This window comes from Chionomys nivalis, chromosome 19 (genome assembly GCF_950005125.1).
Source record: "Chionomys nivalis chromosome 19, mChiNiv1.1, whole genome shotgun sequence".
NCBI lineage: Eukaryota > Metazoa > Chordata > Mammalia > Rodentia > Cricetidae > Chionomys > Chionomys nivalis.
In genome coordinates this window covers 35,055,677-35,079,025 of record NC_080104.1, presented here as the reverse complement: position 1 = coordinate 35,079,025, position 23,349 = coordinate 35,055,677, and the positions used below count along the sequence as shown (strand labels likewise).

The 23,349-nt window shown below is 42.1% G+C and overlaps 1 protein-coding gene across 3 annotated transcripts in view; it reads right to left on the bottom strand.

The window, feature by feature from the left end:
• Positions 1-23,349, bottom strand: part of Il1rl1 (interleukin 1 receptor like 1) — a 45,590-nt gene that overhangs the window by 4,208 nt on the left and 18,033 nt on the right. The window contains exons 2-9 of one of the 3 annotated variants that reach the window (XM_057751243.1): positions 10,581-10,766; positions 9,846-10,056; positions 8,696-8,870; positions 8,421-8,583; positions 6,887-6,955; positions 5,480-5,621; positions 4,981-5,126; positions 1,233-1,379 (exon numbers count right to left, since the gene is read on the bottom strand). In XM_057751243.1, coding sequence (XP_057607226.1) covers positions 1,233-1,379; positions 4,981-5,126; positions 5,480-5,621; positions 6,887-6,955; positions 8,421-8,583; positions 8,696-8,870; positions 9,846-10,056; positions 10,581-10,641 — 1,114 coding nt within the window. In that variant the 5' untranslated portion in view covers positions 10,642-10,766. Of the gene's footprint in view, positions 1-1,232; positions 1,380-4,941; positions 5,127-5,479; positions 5,622-6,886; positions 6,956-8,420; positions 8,584-8,695; positions 8,871-9,845; positions 10,057-10,580; positions 10,767-11,470; positions 11,498-20,596; positions 20,649-23,349 lie in introns of those variants that run through there. The other 2 variants (XM_057751242.1, XM_057751241.1) reach the window with 2 other exon arrangements.

The window sequence follows — 23,349 nt, the reverse complement described above, 5'->3', positions numbered from 1 at the left end:
TTTTGTTCATAAGCTTCCGGTATTTATCATGATGCATGGAGCCTCCTTCTGTGCCTGGTGCCTGTTTCATTTTCCCACACAGCCTGCCTCACTTAGGCAAAGACATCCAGTAGATACCCAAAGCCACGGGTAGTACTTAGGCCTCTATTATACATTGTCTCCTAGACACGCAGACCTAAGACTAATTTATAAACTTGGTACAGTAAGAGTTTAATAGCCATTACTGGGAATCAAGATGGAGCCATGGACTCTGACAAAACTGGCAGCATCAATAGTCTAGAACTTTATGGTCGTTATCTCAAAGTAAAACAACTACTCCTCAGACTCAAGCACTGTGGGACTTCAGCAGCAAACCTGCTAACTAATACAGCCACTGGCTAGTGGGTGGGTAGCATACATGCCATGCCATGGATACACTGAACAAACAGATGGTTCATATCCCATGCAAGACACAGCAGGACACAGTGACTTTATCACTCATCTCAGAGCTGTGCTCAACCTAAAACTCACACTTGCTTCTTTCAGCAGTTCCTCATTTAATCTTTTTAAGCTTCAGCTGACCCTCAGTAACTGAAATCCCAGAAAGTCAAACTAAGGGTATGTGAAACCATTATACTCCCTCAGAAGAAGTTCATATGCTAAAGATCAATAGTGACAGAAGTCAAATTTCATAAGGGGTCTGAACTCCCCACAGATCAAACCACCACCAGCTAATTGACAGTGTCAAGTGCTAAGACCTAACATGTTCACTTTCAAATGAAGGCAAATATTCCCTTGTCATCAGAACTCTTTTTGCATGGGTAAAGTTCATGTAAGCGTGTAGTAATGGAATAAAGATTCAAGGAAAATTTGCATGTGTTTTCTGTTCCTCCTTCATGTGCTTGAACCTGAAAAGCCAGGATGATTTTATTGTTGTCCCTTCATAAAGTTTTATCAATACATATTTTCCAAAACATTGAAACCTGTGTAGATCTTGGGCAGAGTCTGTTATCAGGGACTTACTAAAAATAGTAATTCCACCAGGGAGGAGATTTGAGATGAATGTCAAGAGTACAAGCAGTAACAGGAGAAGCATGGAAAATGACCTATGTAGACTCAAAGATCTCACTGAGGAGGTTACACAGAAAATGAAAATAGGGTTTAGCAGAATAGCATCAATAGATAAATAACCAATAAACACTAGACACTGTAGAACCTTTCCTTGTGAAGAAAATCTTGAACTTGATACTCACCATTTTGAATTCTGTAAGGTGTCACTATGTCCCTCCAGAACAGAGCAACCTCAATCCAGAACACTTTTAAGACTATCACCAAGACGTTGATAAGCATGAGCAATAGACTACATCCTGCAACCGTGTAGTAGGTGCTTTGACGATCGACTATCAAGATATGGGGAGACGAGAAAAAGTTATTAGTATTAGTAAAATAAGATGGAATGGAAAGGATGCATGAATGTTGACATCCCTTGAAACCACCAGACATTCTCACTCAATAAGCCAACGTTGACTTTTCATGAATACTTTCAAAATCAACAAATCAATTGTTTAAGCCCATACTCTGTGCAAGTCGTGAGGCTGGGTGGCACAGTGTTCTTAAAGGTAAAGAAGACACGCAGACACATGTAAACCCGTAAGAGAGGAGATAAAAAGGGATTCCAGCTGACGGAGACATTTTGAAGGGAGCCTGCTCTATGCCAGAAGGAGTAAGGAAGGAATCCTGTAAAATGAGATCACTAAAGGATGGGGAGGAGTCAGAAAGATCTAAAAAAAAAGCTTCCCTTCCCTTCCCTTGTCCAGAGCGGATGCTGAGCAACATGCCGAGGTGGGAGTGTGTGTTCTGAGAGCTTTATCAATTCAGTTTGGGGATATAGTGGAAGATGTGTCCGGGGCTATGCTTGACCAGAAACTCTTTTTTTTTTTTTTTTTTTTTTTTGGTTTTTTGAGACAGGGTTTCTCTGTGGTTTTGGAGCCTGTCCTGGAACTAGCTCTTGTAGACCAGGCTGGTCTCGAACTCACAGAGATCCGCCTGCCTCTGCCTCCCAAGTGCTGGGATTAAAGGCGTGCACCACCAGCGCCCGGCCAGAAACTCTTGCTATAGAATTTGTCATGACATGAAGGAGTGGAATGTTGAAAATGAGAGTTCTTTTGCCAAGATTAATATGATGGTAGTAGAAGGCTTTTTTTTTTTTATGGGAAGAAAGCACATCTAATGAATATAATAGGGTGAGTAATTGAGGGGAAGATAAGGATATGAACTCATGAAATAGTAAGAAAGGGATTGACAAGGTCAGTGTTGGTCACACTAAGGAGCGTGAGTCAGTAGTAGGTCAGGGGCTTATTGCTTCTAGAGGGTGGGGGATACAGAAGAGAGGACTGCAGGTCACTGAGTATGTGCAAGGGAGAAGTCAGTTTACTGGGTTCTGTAATGCTGCTGCCTCCCACTATTGAGATCTCCCTTCAGCTATCTCTGAGCTTAGGCCCACATTTCTTGTTTCACAACACACAAAAACAAATTGCTTCCAACTATGGGAACTTGTAGGACACATGTACAAGTCGGACACGGGAACTGTCACCATTTGTGATATTCTTGGCACCTTTAACTTTATGATGCTCATAGATTTATTAGAAGTGGTACTGCTTACACATGAATAGCAAGAGACTCATAAGTCTGACCTGGTAGGTGATTTTTTTTTTTTAAATCTTATTTGTAAGTCCCCAGGCACAGGCTCCAAGATCTGACATGAAAATCTCTACTAGTAGTTACAAATTTCTCTATCACTCCTGATAGTTTACCATCTGTGTGTATGCAGGGCAATAAACTCAAAACACCAAAGTCTGGTGTTCCAAAGATGATCCAAGGATGAGAGCTCCAAACAAGCCAGAGGTTGCTGTCTTTATTTCTTCAGGTTTAAATAAGAACTTCCCAAGGAGCTCATTTGGAAGAACTGTCTAAAAGTCCAGCCGGATACGTGCTAGGGACGTGTGGGAAGTTGAGTTGTTCTTATAGGGACTCCTGTTAGTAAGTACCTTTGTGGACAGTTGAGCACATGCAACGAGAGGCAAGACCTTGATTTAAGATGTCTCTGAAAGTTGACACTCAACATCTACCTAAGTGCTTATGATTTTGTAAAGCACAAGGAATTTTTCTCATCAGTGGCTAGACACTTGGCTCCCTGTCAGTGTTTATAAACAGACAAATGACATCTGTGCTGAGTCCTGAGTCTAGGACTACAGTACTTGCTAATCCTTTAGGCTCACTCTGCTTTTTCTTCCTTCTTAGTGAGTGAAATTAGTGGGTACAACAGGCGTGGTGGTGAGAAGAGACATGAGAAATTCTGAGGGAAAGTAATTAGATCTAGCCTAATACATAGGAAGCTTTGTATATATGTATGTACTATGCTTATCACAGACACTAAATTTGCATGTAACAGCATTTAGAACTATGCAGAGGGAGACTTTTTTTAAGTTTTTGTTATTCAAACTTAAAAAATACCAGAATTGCAGAAACAAAAGAATTCATTATGATAATTCAACAGCAATGGAGACAATTTTTATTCAATACACTGAGTTGTTGAAATAGTACAAACATGTTGATTTGAATAATAACAGATGAATTAAAATTAAGCCAGAGAGTACAAAAATCACATACACAAAACAAATATAACATTCCAGGCAACACAAATATAATTCCAATACAAACATAACGAGAAAATATTCAGAAATTTAGACAAAAGATACACCGTTGGCAGAGGAGGGTACTAAGGACACAAGGTCATGCTGGGTAAGAGCAGGGATGTGGCTTCTTTCACCCTGTACAAATCACTGTGCTCACCACTGTCCTAGCACACAGTGCTGTGGTCCACAGTCATCCTGAGTAATACCATTATCAGGGCAGATGCCTAATGTCTTGCTAAACATGACAACACTAAGAGTCATCTATGAGCCTGGTCATCACAAGTCAGGCCACCGACAAATTACAACTTTTTTTTTTAAAATAAAAATTTACAAGTCAGAGGCTAAAACCAAAACCAAAACAAGAAAACTCCTGGCTGGGTGTGGGGACACTTATCTTTAATTCTAGCAAAGGCAGGCGGAACTCAGTGAGTTCAAGGCCAGATTGGTCTCCATAGTGAAAACAAGCAACAAAACAAACGAAAATAACAAAGAGCCCAAGTACCACACCAGGCAGAGACACAATGTGGCTATGTCAAACTGGTACACCCACCCTCCTTTTAATCCATGTATTCATCCAAATGAATGCTCCACACGTTGCTATGAGCTTAGAATCAGTATCTCTATCTTCCACCCTCTCAATATTTAAAAGAAGCTTTTTGCTTACATTAATTGTATTGCCATTAGGGGAGTGGTAAGTATCATAAAAGAGGGTGATAAGGGTACAATATTTTTTCTCTGCATTCTTTGGAAATGGACTCAAACTGGTCATCGACCTATCAGGGTGACTGTAGCTGTAAACTCGAAGACCAAGCAAGGACCCTGAGAAGTGCTCTGAATGGAAAGTTTGTAAGTTGTTTTCCGTGACGAGATTACACAAAGAGACACCTCAGGGCTAGTCCTGCATTAAACCCACTATAAACACCAAAGCCCCTTGTTGACTGTACAAAGGATGACAGAGGAGGAAGCCACGGGCAGACAAAAAGGAAGGAAAGAGGGAGCGAGAACAGGCAAAGGAAGATGCAGAGTGGGAAGAGGACTGTGGGGAGAAAAGGGAGGGAGGGGAAGACAGAGAGGAAGAATAGAGCAGCACAGAGTCCTCCTGGAAGACAGAAACATTCTGGGAAGAGCAGATTTAAAGAGCATCCCCAAGAGGAGAAACCCCGTTTCACGAGACTAGCCCACTAGTCCCCATGATCGTGATGGATTCCCTGGAACCTAACTGCAGTGCAGTCTTCTGAGAAAATGGCTGCACTTTACAGTTGATTCCTCCAGTTTAGTCAAGCTTAGTGAGAGGGACATGCCTTACTTGGCTGTTTTTCTCTCAGGTGCAAGGTGTGCCTTATCACGCCACGATGGTTCAGGGCCAGACAGTCATATTTCCGGGACAAATCCTTGTCTGTCACATTAGTTATCCTTAGTACTGAGGTTAAACAATCCATGGCACTGCTGGAACTGAAAAAGCAACAGGTTACTGATAATGTTTTCCTGGCAAGTGCCAGCTGGGAGGTGGGAGAGGGGGCTGTTTCAACTCCAATATAAAAATAGCTGGGTGTGGTGATACACACCTCTAATCCCATCATTCAAGAAGCAGGAGGGTCTCTGTGAGTTTGAGCCTAGCCTGGTCTACAAAGTAGGCTCCAGGCTAACCAAGATGACATAGTAAGACCTTGTCTCAATAAATAGATGATGATAGATAGAAAGATAGATAGATAGATAGATAGATAGATAGATAGATGGATGGATGGATAGAAGATAGATAGATAGATAGATAGATAGATAGATAGATAGATAGATAGATGGAATACCTTTGATTTTGTTCTTTCTCCTCTTGAATTCTTTCTTTGCCAAACATTTCAACATTCCTTTCATTAATCTGCCACAGGACTTTAGTCAAGAACTGAGGGCCTTTGCCAAGGCAAGCTAAGCAGGTGATATTCACTGGTTTTCCTAGACGGGAAGTGAAGAAATTCACGAGGAAAATTAAATTCTGCAAGTGGCATCAGTTTCACCCAGTGTAGTAAACCTTCTGCAGTCCGGCCCACTTCCCTTCCTCATCTCCTTCCTGTGCCTTCCTTGCTCTCTATCTCACCCCCGCCAGTGTGTCCATTTTCCTCACAGACACACCACCCTCTCGCCTCAGGAAACTCTACCTGCCCTAGCATCACAGCTTCTACAATCATGAAGGAGTTGCTGATAGCTGAAACGTGAGTTTCTTTATCCCTGGTTTTTTCCACATCTTTCCCTGCCCACAGAATCCCTGTTGTCACTCCATGAGCTGCTTGGAGATAAAACTGCTTTGCCCAGCCCAACTGTTATTTTGGGTGTAAAACATTCACAAAGATTACTCTCCAGTGCTCCATCCCACTCCCTTCAACTCGAGATGTTCTTTCGGAAGTTAAAACATCAGAGCTGATTTTGGCCACAGTTGTACATTCAACTTCCTGCTTCCTGAACTACAGGCTCCCACCAGGAGCTTGCCTAAAATAAGGGACATAGTTGACATGGAGACCTGAGAGTCTCTGGAACAGCAACACTATGAAGTAAGGATTAGAGGCTACAACACTCCAGACGGAAGTGGTGGTGGCCAAGACTTGAGTTGAGACCAAATCAAATGCTGTTCTTTGTCAAGGAAGAGGGTGGCAGGTAGGATTACAAACAGGGAATTATATATGATCTTACTCCCCAGAAATGCAGGAATATCAGTGTGGGCATAATAGGGAAGACTGAAAAACACATTGCTCATCAGAGAGAGATACATAAGGCCAGGGGTGTGATAGAGTCATCGATTACAGATGGGAGAGGAGAGAGACGTGATTCATCGTCGTGTTTCAGACACCAAGTCTTTTCTAATGGAACTCAACAAGAGAAGAGACATAGAGATTCATAAATCTGTTCTTATTCTTTTGCTATCACTCATCTATGACCTTGGGGCATACCTTTGAGCATCTCTGAACCTAAGTTCCTCAAAAGTAAAGTGAGGACATCTGCCCATTGGGTAGAAGTGATCATTAAAAAGATGCTTACATGAGGACCATGAACTCTAAGACTCAATACAAACACAGTGCTGTGACAGGGACATGTATTTCCATACAGCCACCTCACATGATCCCCAAGTTCCCATCTACTAATTGCATAACCCTTTCATAGGAAACCAGACCCAGAATCAGAAGGAAATATTTTCCAGGTAAACAGGGAGTTTTAAAATTTCTTACCTATTTCCACTTCCATGGTTGTGTTGTGTGCGGGGAATTTAATTACTGGAAACACAGAAAAGCCTTTTTCTTGAAATTAAAAAACAGAAATAGAATTTAAGTATTACTGCATTGATTAGTCATCAATATAAGCTAATCTTTTCATATTTCTATTTTAGTTCACACTATTGTGTCAACTGTTTTGAAAATAACTTTTGGCAATTCACATATACACACACACAAATGAAACAAATATATTAAGCAACATTTTTTTCTGACTACTATGATACCTTTTGTGACATCTTCTTTTCTATTCTCTTCTATATCATTAAAACAAATACTGGTCTAACCCATTAGTTGTATGACCTACAACTATTTGAAAACCATAATTCTGTAGAATAGGCATAAAAGTACAGAGAAGAAGTCAATAGGCTCGGCAAAGTGACTCAGCCATGAACACAGAGGTGTGCTCGTCACCACCCTCCACCACCGTGCTTATCCTCAGGAAGGCTTCTTCCTGTGGCCCCTGAGACTGAGGCACAGGGAAGCAGGAGGTCTCTTGGAGCACAGATAAATCCTTCACCCCTAGGTGGTCATTAATTTCAGGGTGTTGCAGTTAGGAAACATTGCAGGAGTTGACATTAGACAAGGAGAGACACAAACACAGTTGAGGTCTGATGGCGCTTATTCTCCAGCAATGGAGGAAGGACTGAAGAGGCTTTTCTTGTTCACCGCCACTTGGATGGATGGTGAGACCCTCCCCTCAATCTCCTCTACAAAGGCAACTGTGCCCAGAAGACCTCAATTCTGTAAACGCCATCAGATATGATTAGAAAATCTTACCCTTAAGTGGCTTCTACAATATTAAAAATGTATTTGGAAAAAGGTTTTTTCTAAGCAAATGACCTGCCTTGAAGATGCCGATGACACCAAAAGCACATAAACCATGACTGAAAACCACTCAGCAGTGTGTACAAAGGTCACGGTGCCCTATGACACTCAGGCCTCTTCATCTGCGGTTTCTACATCCATAAACTCAACCAGGTATGCAGGGACATCAGTTGCGTCTTAGCTAAATGTAGTATAAACTTTCATCTTGTCATTACTCGTACCAGGCAGTATGCTTGTCTGTGTAACTTCACATTAGTTATTACAAGCAATCTAGGGATGAGGGAGAGCTTAAGGGAGGAGGCGAGAACTTCTGAGGATATATATGAAACAGGAGCATCCAGGATTTAGGTAGATGAGCATTTTGGAAATCAGTCAAAAACAGGGGGAAGAAAAGTAAATTCAGACAGCTTTATCCTTGAAAATAAATCTCCAAATGGGGGTGGGGTGGGGAATAGCTATCTATGGCTTTGGTTCAATAATACATCCTTCCTTGGAATTCTTAAACCTTGTGTTGTACAACAGCAACTTCCTGTCACAGTAGAGTGTGTAGATGGGAACCAGAAGAGAATAGAGTACAGACAGAGAATGGAAAATACAACAGGAAATATTCACTTCTCCCTTCTCATTTTTGTTTGGCTCCTGCAGTTTGCTGAAGCCAGCTTACCTTCGACTATGAATGACCTGGTTGCGGTCACAATGTAACTGGTCCCATTCTCATTGTGCGTGAATTTACACGTGTAATCCCCTTCATCGTCTTGCCCCACGTTATTAATGAACAAGTAGGCTCTGTGCGCCCTGTACTTCGGTCCTTGAAGAGCTTTGCAGTTCTGCAGTAACAACCAGAAAAACATCCCATTCCTCTTCCACTGAGTTTTTCACTTTCTGCTACATCATTTGTGCTAATTTTGTCCATTTCTCCCCCAAATTTCAAACTTTTACCTTAAACCACTGAACAGGCGCTGTCCAATTATAGTAGGAGATTGTTGGACAAGTTATCTTGGGGTTCTTTGCTGATCCATTTACTGTTTTGTACATCAAATGATCAGGAACGTTGCAGCCTGTTGTCTTTCTATATATGGTCACATTCATGAATTCAGTCATATTGAAGTCGGGGCTATGGAAAGAAGGCAAGCATTTAAAAGTGTTACCAGCTACCACTAGATAGCTTAATCCAACTCCATCCGTTGGGCAGTGCTACTCTTGCAAAAACGATGTATACAGTTCTTTTATTACAAAATAATCATCAAAATCTTGAGCTTTTAAAGACCTCATTTGCTACACAGGAGAAAAAAACAAAGCCTTGAAAATGGCTTCACCAGGTCCTCATCGCCCACTGCCATGCTAGGATCCTAACTAAAATATTTGTTAGTGTTTGTTGAGCCAGACACAGAGCTAAGCACACTTTGACATCATGTTATTCTCACAGCGATGGGTTTTTGTTGTTGTTGTTTTGGAACATGATGCTACCATATGAATTTTACACACGAGGAACTGAGAGACAGAGAAGTCACGTGGTGGCACTGCAACCTAACTAGTGGAAGAGCTTGGGTTGGAACTGTCTTCTCCAAACCTAGGCATCAAGCTATCTAGGCTATGTGAGACTCTGTGAGTACCAGAGATGCTGTGAGATCTAAACACGAGGCCATTGCAGTGCAGACTGAGGGTTTATAGACACAGACACAGAGACTGGGTCTCTGCAGTCTCTCTCTTCGTCTCAGGTTCTGGCATCTGCATCTTTTCGCCCAACACAGAACTTTGGGATGCCAAATGTCTGGGCTTCCACTTGTTAGTTTTTCTTACTCTCAGACCACAGTTAGTGATAACTCATTATTTGGGGTCACTAGAAAAGCTGGGCATTTTTCTATTTAGAATGTATATGCATGTATATGGCCTTGCTGCGGTATGTTCAATAGCCCATCACCAGTTAGGCTGCTGGTCTTCCCAGGAGTACTTTCTGGTTCAAATCACTTTATAAACTTAACCATTTCTCTGAGGGGCAGAGCGGAGAGGAAGCGAGGACAGTTGGAGCACCCATCATTAGCGAGAAGGGAGCAGGCACAAAGCTCACAGTGGATTCCTGCAGATGTACCTTGTGACCACGCAAGCATAGATTCCGGAGTGAGCCATTCTGGCTGGTAGAAACTTCAGGCGGTCTCTGGAGACAACGATCCCATTGCTTTTCTGAGTAGACATACTCTCATTTGTAATTGAGTTATACCATTCCACATGATCAAGCGGGCCTCCGCCTTGGGGGCATCTCACAATTAAAGCCTCATGTTCCAGACCCCAGATTGGTTTACCTACAAATAAAGTATGAACATGACCCTGAAGTGACCATGTGGTTCTTTTCATATAACTTAATGTTTCCATTCTTGATTAGATTTTTAAAGAGATCATAAATTGCGATGCTTTGAGAAATATTAAGTCAACAGTTAGAAGCCTTTACTAAATGTGCTACGTGGTACAATAAACTAAGGAATCAATTTGAAGTTATGTTCTCCTTTCCTCCTAGGGGAAAACACCTATATTCACCCGAATACGTTGTCAGTCAATAAATCCCCATAATGCCTCCGACATGCAGGTACTGTGTTCAGTCTTGATATATGTAACTCCAAAATTATGAGCCACTCACAATAGGGAATTCCTACTGAGAGATTATGATAAAGAACATGTGGAGAGGAAATAATGTTGCTGCACACAATTCAGCCCAGAGCAACTGGAAGCAAGCAACTGAGATGCAACAAATGTTCCAAGAATTACTTAAGTAAAAAAAAAAAAAAAAAAAAAAAAAAAACATACAACTTAGCTGAGCACCAATACTCACTGCTCTTGATTACTGAGGAATACATGGAAACTGTCAGAGCCGCCAAAACCCAAAGCCCCATTCTTTGTTTGTCAATCTCCTGCTGGTGATTGATAGATCAGAGACACAGAACGGCTATGATGTGCTCACTCGGGGTTTGATGAGTGCTGTCTGACTTAGGGTCCAGAAGAGAAGTCACTGTAGCCACTGAAAAATAAATCACAAGTAAAATATTTATCTTGACCTGCTTTTTACTTACTAAAGATTCCCCTGTAAAGGAGAATCAGTCATTGAACACGTATTTATTAAATTCGCTTATGCAGAAGAATTGGGTCTCAGGTGTCAAGTGTCACATTTATTCCAACTGAACCTGGAACTAGAGAGCAGCTCTCACAATGATTAGATTATTTCACAGTCGTTTCTTACCAGTCTCTTGAGCATTCCCATAAAGAAGCTAAATTAAGAGGAAAGAAATCAATTTTTTAGATTTGAAAAAAAAATCAGAACCATAAAATTGAGCAGATGCTAGAAAACACAATATCATGCCAAACCACAGTCTGTTGCTTTATACTCTGGTACACAGAGATAACCGCCACAAAAGTATTAAGGAAGGAAATTTTGAACTAAAACTTCAGCCAAAAAGTCACCCAAGACTGCTGCTCAAACTTTCAAAGAACTACCACTGCCTCTGTTTGTTCTCAGGAGCCACAGGGGATCGCTGGAGGAATGGAAACAAGAAATGTTGGCTTTCTGACAGAAGAATTGATTGCTGTAGTCTTTTCCTTCAGCCACCAGCGAATTGGCACAGGCAGGAATAAATGCGAAAATCCTCATTCATTTCAAGAGAGGACATTTCTTTCAATTGCAGATAATTTTTCTTTTACAAATTTCAGATATCCCTCGATTCTTACCCCAAATGAAGGGCTGGAATGAACTCAGGGCACTGAGCCTGCTTCTGAGCCCCTGGAGCTCTGCCGTCAGGTTTCCGTGGACTACCCGTGTGGACACGCTCCCTCTTTTATTTTAAACACACAGATGTCTTGGAATTTTCTACCCCACCCACCATGAAATTTGAGTTGTAGCCAAAATCCATGACTTGTTCAAAAACACTGCTGTATCACTTACTAAGAATTTTTAAACTTACCACATAAATATTTAATCATAAGGACAATGATAAAAGCAGTTTCGGGAGAACTTCTTAAATCACTTCCCCCTGTTTTAGCAGGGTCGCTCTGACTGAGGTAAACAATGCTGTTTATTTCCTCTGTGTCTCAACATTCAGTTCCAAATGACACACACACACACAGACTGTCCTTCAACTACTCCCTAGCAGGGCCTCTGGCTGACACCAGTCAAGGGGCACAGTCAGCCTTTCTGGTGTGGGCAATTTCACAAACTACCACGGATGGTAGGTAAGAAAGGGCATGGGTCAGGGAGGTGAGCCCTGAGATGCAAGAGGACTTCATGCTACATTGCTCAGAAATGTTCTATAAGAGCCAAGCCTTTAAACCCAGTACTTGGGAGGCAGAGGCAGGTAGATCTCTGTGAGTTCCAGGACAGCCTGATCTACATAGTGAGTTCCAACAGCCAGGGCTGTTAACACAGAGAAATCCTGTCTTAAAAAGAGAAAAAGAAAAAGAAAGGAAGAAAAAGAAAAGGAAGGAAGGAAGGAAAGAAGGAAGGAAGGAAGGAAGGAAGGAAGGAAGGAAGGAAGGAAGGAAGGAAGGAAGGAAGGAAGGAAGATTTTCTATAATGGAAAGAGTGCCTCCAGCTCAGCCCAAAGCATAGTCTAGGACCTCAGATTTCAGTTTATGATTCTCAGCTGGGATGAAAATAGCCCAGCTTCAAGAAGGTCATCACCTTTTGAGGCGTCACAAAAAGCAAATATTAATAGTTGATTTTGATTTTTACTATATCATTGCCTTTCTAATTATGAGGCTTCTTTTGAAATCGTCACACAGAGGAAAGATTAGAGGAACATTCCCAGACCAACGGCAACACCAGAGAAAGAATTCCCATCTCTTTATAGACTCTCCTTTATGCTTTACACAGCTCTCTGTGGCTCCCCTCACCTCTATGAGCTCCTCATTCCCCAGCTCAGCCAATGCCACTGTCATTCTCACTACAATACAGATGGTGACACTTGAGGCACGGAGAGGGGGTCGGGTTCAAACAACACAGTGCTAAGAGAATTAGAACCCAAGCAGGCTGGCTCTAAAGACTCACCCCCAAATCAAGCTGAGTCAGGGGTCTAGCGTGGAGGTGCCACTAGCACGAAGGCAGCTTGAGCCAGTCCCCTATTGCTCCTTATGGTGCTGGAACTGCCCACAACATCTCTGCCCAGAGGCTTAGTCAGCTCTTAGGCTGGCACACTTAGGAGATACACTCCACAAGGCGTAGATCCCAGGTCTTTGGCTGGCTGGAAGATCATCCTTGAGTCTCATCTGCTCCTTGCTACTAACGATTCTTATTATCAGAATCGCATCATGAGTTCAGGCAAAATCCAAGACTGTATTCTTTGGTACTATCATCAGCATCATTTGAATTTTACAGATTAAAATAAAAGCACAGACTAGACTGATTAAATGATTTAACCAAACTCACTCAGTTGTGGCTGGAATTAAAGCCTAAGTTGAAGCAAAAAAGAAAAAAGGCACTTTTCTATTTTCTATTTCCTACGGTCAACTAGACACAGAGAGAGAGACAGAGACAGAGAGACAGAGACAAAGAGACAGAGAGAGACTGTGGTGGTCCAAACCTATTATCACCAGCACTTGAGTTATTAAAGTCAGGTATTCCCCTTAACCAGGCTCTTTAGGAAGCACCATGCCGTTTCAGGCTCAATTCGAGCTCACACACATGGCAGACAGCTGTTTATAAATACATAAACCGCAGCAACGTAAGGCATGTGTGAGCATGGAGGGATAAACCCAACAGGAGAGGTGAAGTAGCCAAGTCCATCAGAAATAGTCCAGCACCTGCCAAAATTTCTAGAAAATCCCTCTGACAAAGTCTTCAAATTATTTTGCTTTCAAAATTCAACCTAATAAAAATCTAATGTAATTTTGCATTAACTGCCTCAATTTGGGGGTTACAGTTTTGAAACCATGTATTTTGAAACTATTTCTCATACAGTCCAGGCCCACCTGTCCAGGGCAACAAGGGACCCTCGTGCATCAAACAACAATTAAAATATCCCACAGATAAGTCTGATGGAGGCTATTTTATAATTAAAGTTTTCTTCCCAGGTGACCCTAGTTTGTATCAAGCTAATAAAAACAAACCAGTATACCTGGAGACTCCATTGTCTTCCCTTTCTGCTCTCTTCTGTTCTTCCTTCCTTTCTTTGCTTCTAGTTTTCTTGTGCATTTATTTAGTTATTAGTGTGTGTGTGTGTGTGTGTGTGTGTGTGTGTGTGTGTGTGTGTAAGGACTTGCCCCATAAAAAAAAATTTGGTCGAATGAACCAAGATAGCTAAGGAGGAAGAGTCTGGGGTCTGAAGACTCAAGCCTTGGTAGATAGATCCCAGCAGGAGAGTGGTACCTCTGGCCAACAATCTCAGCTCTCCTGAAGCACTGTCTTTTCTGTCCTCTTTCATGCTAGGTTGGGCCTGAGCTGGGAAGATCCGTTAGGAAATCCTGACCAAGGGAAGAATCATTAACAAGAAAGCTCCCTGTAGCCGGCGTGGAGACGGCAGTCCTATGAGAAACTATCAGCAACCTTAAGTGCTTGCATGTGTGAAGTGACTCAGTCATAAATAAGAACCTTTTGGACCTCAGGACAGCCCATGCCCCACATACCCCTCACCAGCGGTCACTGGGATATGAATTTGTCACACCTTAATTGAGCCCAGGTGCCTCTCCCTTTGTGTAAAGGTCATTGTGGCTTTGACTTTTTCCAGCATGAGAACTGAATTTTTTTTTTTTTTTGCCGTATTTAGGGGAATTCATTTGCATGAAAAGTCTAGGTATTTAGAATGTCTAAAACACTATTTCAAAAGAAAAGGAACATGGTTTGAGAACATAAACAACCTGACATTAAGATTTTATAGAGAGCTGAAATAACCATAGCAGTGTGGTGTTGGCCTAGAATTAGACATAGGGACCAGAAGGATCACCTCGAAATAGACTCAAGACATAAAATCTCCATAACTTAGTACAGAAAAAAAACTTAAACCAGACACACACAATGATTTCATTAATCATGAAAGAAAAATGAGTACCATGGACTTCACCAAGGTTAGATTGTCTGTTCTTCAAAAAAGACGGAAACATAAATATGCTAACCCAGAGTTTCTGATATATGAAATCCACACATCTGAAGAATGACTTGTCTACCCTAGAATTCATAAAATTCTCTTTTAAACCAATATGAAGAAATGGCAGCGGTCAATTCAAAAGAGAGAAAAAGGTCTAAGGCAAATTTAACAAAAGAAAAACCTCATCATTTGACAATAAACTCATGAAGACAAATCCTCGGAGCTGTCCGTTGTTACAGATGTAATGTAAGCAAAACACTATAGAACTCTATTTCACATGCAAGATTTAAAAAACCATTAGCAGTCCCAAGTGTTGGCAAGGCTATATGCAGCCATTGCTCTCAGACTTGGCATGTCTACTGCAGAGTCACACAGTGACTGCAACACAATTCAGTCATTTCTGAATAAACCTTGGCTGCAGAGTCCAGGAACTCCCTCATGGAGTAACCTAAGAGAAATAAAAATGCTTACGTACAAAAGGATTGCTCCATGGGTGTTCACAGTGGCTTGATTTATATAACAAACACCGGACATACAGCAACGTCTACCAATACGTACACGAACAACCATCAGTGTTCGCAGAACACGGCTTAGTAATAAGAAAGAATAAATCGCCAATTTGTGCAACACAAATTAATCCGAGAAGCATCCTACTGAATGAAAGAAACTGGGCCTATGCTGCGTCACCCACAGATATGGTGTTTCAGAAGCTACAAAGGATTCGGTGGTGCAGGAGATGAGAGGGGATGGTTATCTACAGAGGAGGATGTGAGAATACATGGGGTGACTTTTTAATCGATATGAGGTCCCTAGTTTACACATTTGTGGAAACCTTTCAGACTTCAAGTGTAAAGTATATATATTTTGCATATTAGATGAACTACGATGAACAAGATAATATGGCTGGGAAACATCTGCCTTGTTCCTCAGCCCTTGAATTCCTAGAAAATTGAATCACGTGTCCCCAAATGAGCCCTATCCATAATGCCAAATCTGAAAATGACTCAGAAGTCTATCAACAGAATTGGTAAAGAAAAAGGATAAACAGACAGTGATATGAGGCAGGAATTACTGGTATAAAGACACGATGAGCTGGTGAATATTAAAGACAGCATGTTCTAAAAATATGGAATTGTTTCAAGGTTAAAGTAACAAGCTCTTTCCCAAGATCTCCCAAGCAAAAGACAGCAACTACAGGACAGTATTGTTATCTTTATGTGATGCTGAGCAATGGGGACCAGAGATTATCACGGTGGATATTGACACCGCATGAACATTTTCCTGGAGATGGGCAGTGGACAAGGGTCTGTTTCCTGGAAAGAAGAAACGTAGCCTGTGCTGGAGTGAGCTCAGTGGGCAGAGGCAGGGCCGAATTTCATTCAACCGGTTATTTTACTATTGCCAGACTGGAGACTTTCTTCTCCATGTGTGACAGGAGGTCATGGTACTGGAGTCATTTCTAGGATCTGTCACAGCGTGAGAAGCTCCACTGGTGATCTCAGCCGCACTTTATCAGCTCTCTTAGTCTCAGGAGGAAACGGTAACTCTTTTAATAAAAATTCCATGAATAGGATGTTCTAGGATGAATGCTCTTGATTTATGCGATTAATTGATTGTCATTATCGTTGTATATGATGCGATATCACAGGATGGCCAAAGGGTGACTTTGATGGAGTTGATTTATGACTTCCACCTTTATATGAGGACTGGGGATTGGACTCCGGTTGACAGGTTGGGACAAGTACCCCACCTTTTGAGCTTCCTCGCCAGCCCCTCTTGGTCAGTAATTTCCCTCTTGAAACCTTTGAGTAGGTTTTTCCTTACCATTCAGTTTTCAGTTTTCCACTTAAAATTAAGAGCAGTCAGCCCGATTTGTTTTCGGGTTCTTAGATGAAAGTAAAGATGGCCTTAGAAACACTTGCCAAGTCCACCGCACAAGCACTGATAGGCCAGAGTGACAACTCTCCACAGTCAAAGACAGGTCTCGTCCATCTGCTGACACGCTGAAGGGCGGCGCAGTGAGACACTGGGCCTTTACTATCTTAGAAATCCTGCCTCGGTTTTCAACCTGTGATTCTTAAGGATCAGCTTCAAGATGATCGTATCAATTCCTCATGTTTAAGCTTGTCAGAATGACTTATGGATTCCGTACTTGCATCAGTCAGTTTGGAAAGAAAAAGAGGGTTCAGAATGGGAGAGGCTAGGTAGAAGGACATGTATCTATTAGCTTTGCGGCTCCAGAGATGCCTAGCACAGCATCTATCAATTACTAAACTCATCCCACTGGAGTTGTTTGATCTCAGGTTATTTTTAATGTAACTGGTAAATCATAGATTAATTTCTTTACATTGTACACTAATAATAATATGATTTTCTTCCAAATCTTCATTTCCATAATAAGTCATTGAAATGTATACGTGCTTATTTTCTATACATGTTGATGCTTCTGTGGCCCAGATTCACTTTGATTTCTATAATTTACTTTGTTTGGGAGATATAATGCTTGAGGGATCTGTGGTTCTAAATAGGACATGCTGCCTTAAGAGAGAGTGGCTCATCTATTTCTACCACGGTACCTTCCTAAGTCACGTCTGTGACCCTCGGCATTGTGGTGGCTAATACTGAGTGGCAGCCTTAGAAGAGTTAGAACCAGCTAAGAGATGAACCTCTGGGTACAATCTGGATACTTCCTAAACTGGGTTGATTGAGGTAGAAGACACACCTTAATGAAAACCACTATTCCCTTTTAGTGACTCCATACATATATAAGTAAAATATGTGGAAATAAATGCTATAAAATAATAGGGGACGGAAGGAGATAGGAGTCATTGAAAGAGAGCCAGGTCAAGTCTATAGCTCACAGACTTTGAGGGGGTCCCAAGGGACATTCATAGGGAATATTCAGAGGACTGAGCAGGGCTAGTAACTCATGGGTAAGTAAGGGTTTCTGTGCTCTAATATTCTGTACAGTGAAACCCACCAATTCTGCATCAAACGGGCTTTCAACCTCAGCATGTTGAACCTCAGATTGCTATGGGGTTAGACAAAGATCATTGCTTCAGATACTGGAGCTATAGGAATGTGCTAGAAAGAGCAGAGGAATACAAAGCTACCTGCTTTTGTCAAGCTTATACCCTAGAAGGAAGAGATAATAAACAAATAGATAAGTTAAAGGTGCTGATAAAAGATTTAGGTCGTGCTACACTTAAGGAGGAAGGGAACGGGAGCGGTTAGAGGGATGTGACTTTAAGACAGACTGTCTGAGAAGGCTGCCTGGGAAAGTGTGCTTTAGAAAGCTACAAAAGCGCAGCCCAGACAGGAGGACCAGGCCAACCTGGAGCCCAGATCTGAGTATCAGAGAGGCCCCATGAAGCAAGGAACAGTGGAGACAAAAACACAAATCAGAGAATTGCCAAGGTCAAATCTCTTGAGTCCTGAGTATATTCACACTAATTCAGTGGATGGAAACCAGAGCAGATTTTAGCCACAGGTCTGTGTTTTGATGTACGTTCTAGAATATTCTGAGTGATGAAAATATTCTTAAGGACATCAAGAGGAAGGATAAAAATAAGTGTAGAGGCAGGAAACATATTTGCTTCATAGTGTAAAGGGACATACAACAGGATAATACCCAACTCTTTGGCATTTAGGAAAGTACATTTGCTTTGAAAATCTGTCCTCTTTACAATTAGTTAGGACACCATTGTATAAAGAGAGACTAGATTATTTTCATTTGGATTGGTTTTATCTGGGGACACTGGAGGTTTTAGGGGTCATCAGATACGCTAAGCATGTGCTTGATCACTGAGCTATATCCCCACTGTCTAGAACATGTATGCATAAAGAGAAAGGAGCCAGCACTGTAGCATTATACTTGAGAGACAGGGGCAGGAGAATCACCTGTTCAAGGCCAGCCTGGGCTATGTAGCACAGCTCTGTCTCAAAAGAAAAGGGAAGGACGAGAGAGAGATGGATAGAAGAAGATAGACACAGGAAAATGGGAAGAGGTGAAGGTGAAAGGGGGAAGGAAGGAAGGAAGGAAGGAAGGAAGGAAGGAAGGAAGGAGGGAGGGAGGGAGGGAGGGAGGGAGGGAGGGAGGGAGGGAGGGAAGGAAGGACCAACAAAAATACGGCAGATAAACATTCAAACATTTAAAAGAATCAGAATCCATCTATTTATTAGCTTGTACTAGTGTGTGGTTAATAAATATTTCTATCATTGGGGATCTTAAAACCAGAGACACATCCCTCCTGCTCATCACTCTTCCTACAGTGTCAGTTGAGCTGTGCGTCCACAAATACGTAGGCACCCAGGTAGGAAAACACCTTAGGACCAAACTCGTTCCGTCACCAGCATAACACGTAGCAACGTGGAGAACCCCGTTCTCCTCTGAGAGATCTGTAGCAATCAAACTAGCATCCCCAGCACCCAGATAGCTGGACAAATATATGAACATGGCCAGAGCAGGAAAGGGAAGAAATACTAGCAATGAACTCTGACAGCAGTTAGCATTCACTCTTAGCACAACACTAAGGATTCTACACCTACTTCATCTTTAGAAACCACCCGCTGAGCTTTTTGGTGTGAGCTCCGACTTGCTCGCTTTCTAGAGAAGGAACCCAAGAATTAACAAAGAAAATCCAGCTGCCTCGAGTTCTACAGCAAATAAGTACAAGAACAGGGGTGAAACACTGGGGTGTGGAGTGGCTCAGTGATAGAACACTTGACCAACATGCATGAGGTCCTAGGTTCAAACACTACCACAACCCCATAGTGGACAAGAAAAAGGGCTTAAATGCAGATTGGCATAAGTGTGGATTGTCTGTCTCGGCTACTATTCATAGATAATGGTCTAGGTGGGTTCAGATGTTTGTAAGGGATTGGAGGCAGTAGTATGCCCATAGTCTGGCTTGAAAACCTGCTAAGAGACTCGCAGATACAGAGAGGTACACTTCTTATTTGCTTTCTTGTTTGTTTTTAATGTCTGAAAAAAAAATCACAATGGAAAACAAATCTCTAGTGGGAATGTTTTAGGGCCAGTTCAGACATATTTTTCTGAACCCACTCTTCTGGACACCTTCAGCAAGGCAAGATGGGGCTGTCAACCAGGGTGTCAAAACAGGCATCAGAACAAAGGCAAGATTCCTTGGTGATTCCCTGACTCCCAGATAGAATGGTCCTCACCATCCCACATCCTCTCCATCCTTCACTGCCCTCTTGCATCCCCCCTCCCTACCCCACAGCCTCTCACACAACACTTCCAGCCAGGAACGCTCCATTACTTCATTTCTAGCATCATGTGGGTTTCGTGGATGACCCAGGAACCCATGCAAACTCTAGAGGTATGCTCTAAAGTTTCCCAACCTTCCACACCTTTATCCCGGTCCCTCACAATAGTTTAGACCAAAATCCCACCTCAAATATCAGAATTCAGGATCTCGATTTTAACACCCATAACTTGGTTTTTGCTGCTGTTTTGGTTTTTGAGACAGGGTTTTTCTGTGAAGCTGTCCTGGAACTCACTATGTAGACCAGGCTGGCCTCGAACTCACAGAGATCCACCTGCCTCTGCCTCTGTGTTGGGATTAAAGGTGTGAGCCACCACTGCCCAGCATAACTTGTTTTTCCCCTACTACTAATACTGTTTCTCTCACAAGCAAAGTTGGTAGTAATTGGTAGTAATTACTACCTTTAACCTAAAGTTGAATTGGAAAAGGCTTTCCCCTTTGAAATAAACCTAGTTTTGATTTTTTTAAAAAAGCACTTCAAAGGCACTCACCACTAGCCAGACATCCTAGGGATCTTTCTTCCTCAGCTCCCCACCATCAAAACGTCTCAGCTCTAAAAGGTAGCTTCTCTAATAGCATTATGCAAATATAGTAGTCACCCTGTCTTTAAAAACCTCCCCGTTTTCTTATCAGTTAAGATACAGGAACCCAGTTACTGAAAGACAGAAACTGACTCTGGTAACTAAAAAACAGCTCTTACCATCCTTGCTGGTTCCCCTGTTTTAGAGAGATTCGGTGCAACGTACTTCCAGTTTTAGCCTTATCTCCAGGATTCTTCACAGATTGTCTAAACTGTGTCTTGCGTTCCTTGGTGGGGACTCAGGAGAGCCAGTCTGATTCCTGTTAGGTGTTAGATCTCTCGCTGTCCTTACAGAGCAGGTAGACAGACGTGAATTCCCCACAGCTGTGCTCTGCACTCAACTGCAGCTCGTTTTTCAGGTGACACTTCTGGGTCAGGGTTTAGGAGACTCTGGCACACATCAGGTACGCCCGTGTGTACAACCAGCTCTTTGTACGCCCGTGTGTACAACCAGCTCTTTGCACGCTGATTTGGCTCACAGAATCCCTTGCCATCTCCACAGACTGACAGGATGCTCAGAGGGGAATTATCTTACCCAGACCACTGGCTCGCACAAGCAGAGACCAAATCCAAAGCCCCCATAACTGGGCTCTTTCCACCTGATTGCAAATGGCCTCTCAAATCCTTGTAATAAGGATGTTATGGATTAACTCTAGGGGTTCTAGAATACTGGATATAGGCAGACTTTAATTTTCTATGCAATTGTTTTTCTGAAACAATAGTAGCTTTTGAACCATAGGGATGTGTAATCACCAAAGTCCTCCATATGGAGAAAGAGTATGAGTTTTTGATACAACCTGGTTTTTCTTTTATTCATTGAAAACCTACATTAATAAATACTAAAGGTTTTCTGTCCCATATGTGGATATTTCATTTCACTTGGCACAACTACTTTTTAAAAACTGAAACAAACAAACAAAATAAAAACTTCTAGGGCTTGTTTGAAAACGAAGCAGAAGTCACATCTGGTCAGGTCAATAACAAGTTTGAGGTAGCGCCTGGGTTTTGATCTCACTCAAGTCTTTTGTCCTGGTGTGGAGAAACCAGTTGCCCTAATTTTAACAAAATCTACTCTGCAGTTATGGGCATCATAAACAAAAGCTGCAAAGACACCAAGCAAATGACGTCAGAACCCAATTACTTACTCCACGCTTCCACGTAGAGTGTGACTGTATGCAGAGTCAGCTACCGCTTATTCTCCATCGCTAGAGGGTGGAGAAACCCAGACAAGCAATTGATCCCACAGCACTCACTGATAGGACCAACAGTAGGTAGACACTCAAAGACACACAAGGATGAGACACATTCTCGGCCTCATATGAGGCAAACTTGCGTATGGGGAGCGATACTCCATAAGTGCAAAAATTTAGGGTTCAAACTAAGATATTTGCAACAACCAAAATCTCTTTTAAAAATTGAAAGTGGATTGTTGTCAAAGTAGAGTTGTGTTGGATAGGCATTTTTTTGTTTTGTTTTGTTTTGCTTTGCTTTGCGTCAACTTGACTCGAGCTTGAATCATCTGGGAAGAAAAACCTCAAATGAGAAATGCCTCTATCATAGTGGCCTCTGGACAAAGCTTTAGGGCATCTTCTCATTTAATTACTGATGTGGAAATAGCCAGCACTGGGAGTGGCATCACCCCTTGACAGGTGGTTCAGGATGGTTTAAGAAAGCAAACTGAACGAACATGGAGAGCGCATCAACAAGCGGCAATCTCCATGGCCTCTGCTTCAGTTTTTGCCTGCTGGTTCCTGATTGAGCTCCTGTCCTGGCTTCCCTCGATGATGGACTGTGACAGAGAAATATAAGATGAAATAAATCCTTTCCTCCCCAAGATTCTCTTTGCCATCCATGGGGTTTAGCACACAACAGAGTGCAAAGCTAATATGATAGCCTTACCTCGTGAAGGGAAGTTTACCCCATCTGCTGATGTGGCTGACCTATGGTTCTACCTTCATTCTAGATCTCTTGATACTGCTAACTGTCATACGAGTATGACAATAATATTGTTTAAATATCTGGCCCATCTCTGCTGTGGTTATTTATCTTCAGAACGGTTTTTATCAATTCTTCACAATTACGTATTTGGTACTGTCTAAATGAATATTTTCAAGGCTCTCATCAAAATCCAGAGAGACCAGTATTGAGGTCTTCCAGGGCTAACATTGAAAGGTCATGCTGAAAAAAAAAATATATGAGAAACCTAAGTAGCTCTGTGTGTCTTTCACATGCGTCTATTTGTAAAGCCTTTGGAAAATATGGCTCTCCGAAACTGCTGTAGCATGTCCACCTCGCAGGGAGGGTCTAGCCCAGTTACCTTGTAAAGTTTTCTCAGATCTGAAGGTACCCATCTGATGTACCCTCATTTTCCATCCAGTAATAAGAACTGTACCTCTTAAAGCTAGCTCTCCTTAGCTGGGCAGTGGTGGCACACACCTTTAATGCCAGCACTTGGGAGGCAGAGTCAGGCGGGTCTCTGTGAGTTTGAGACCAGCCTGGTCTAAAAGAGCTAGTTCCAGGACAGCTAGGACTGTTACACAGAAAAACCCCACCTCAAAAATTCAGAAGAAAGGAAGGAAGGATAAAAGAAAGCGAGAGTTCTCCTTAATGAAACCAGAAACAATCAAAGACATTTCTGAGGATGACAACCTGAGTTACATCCCC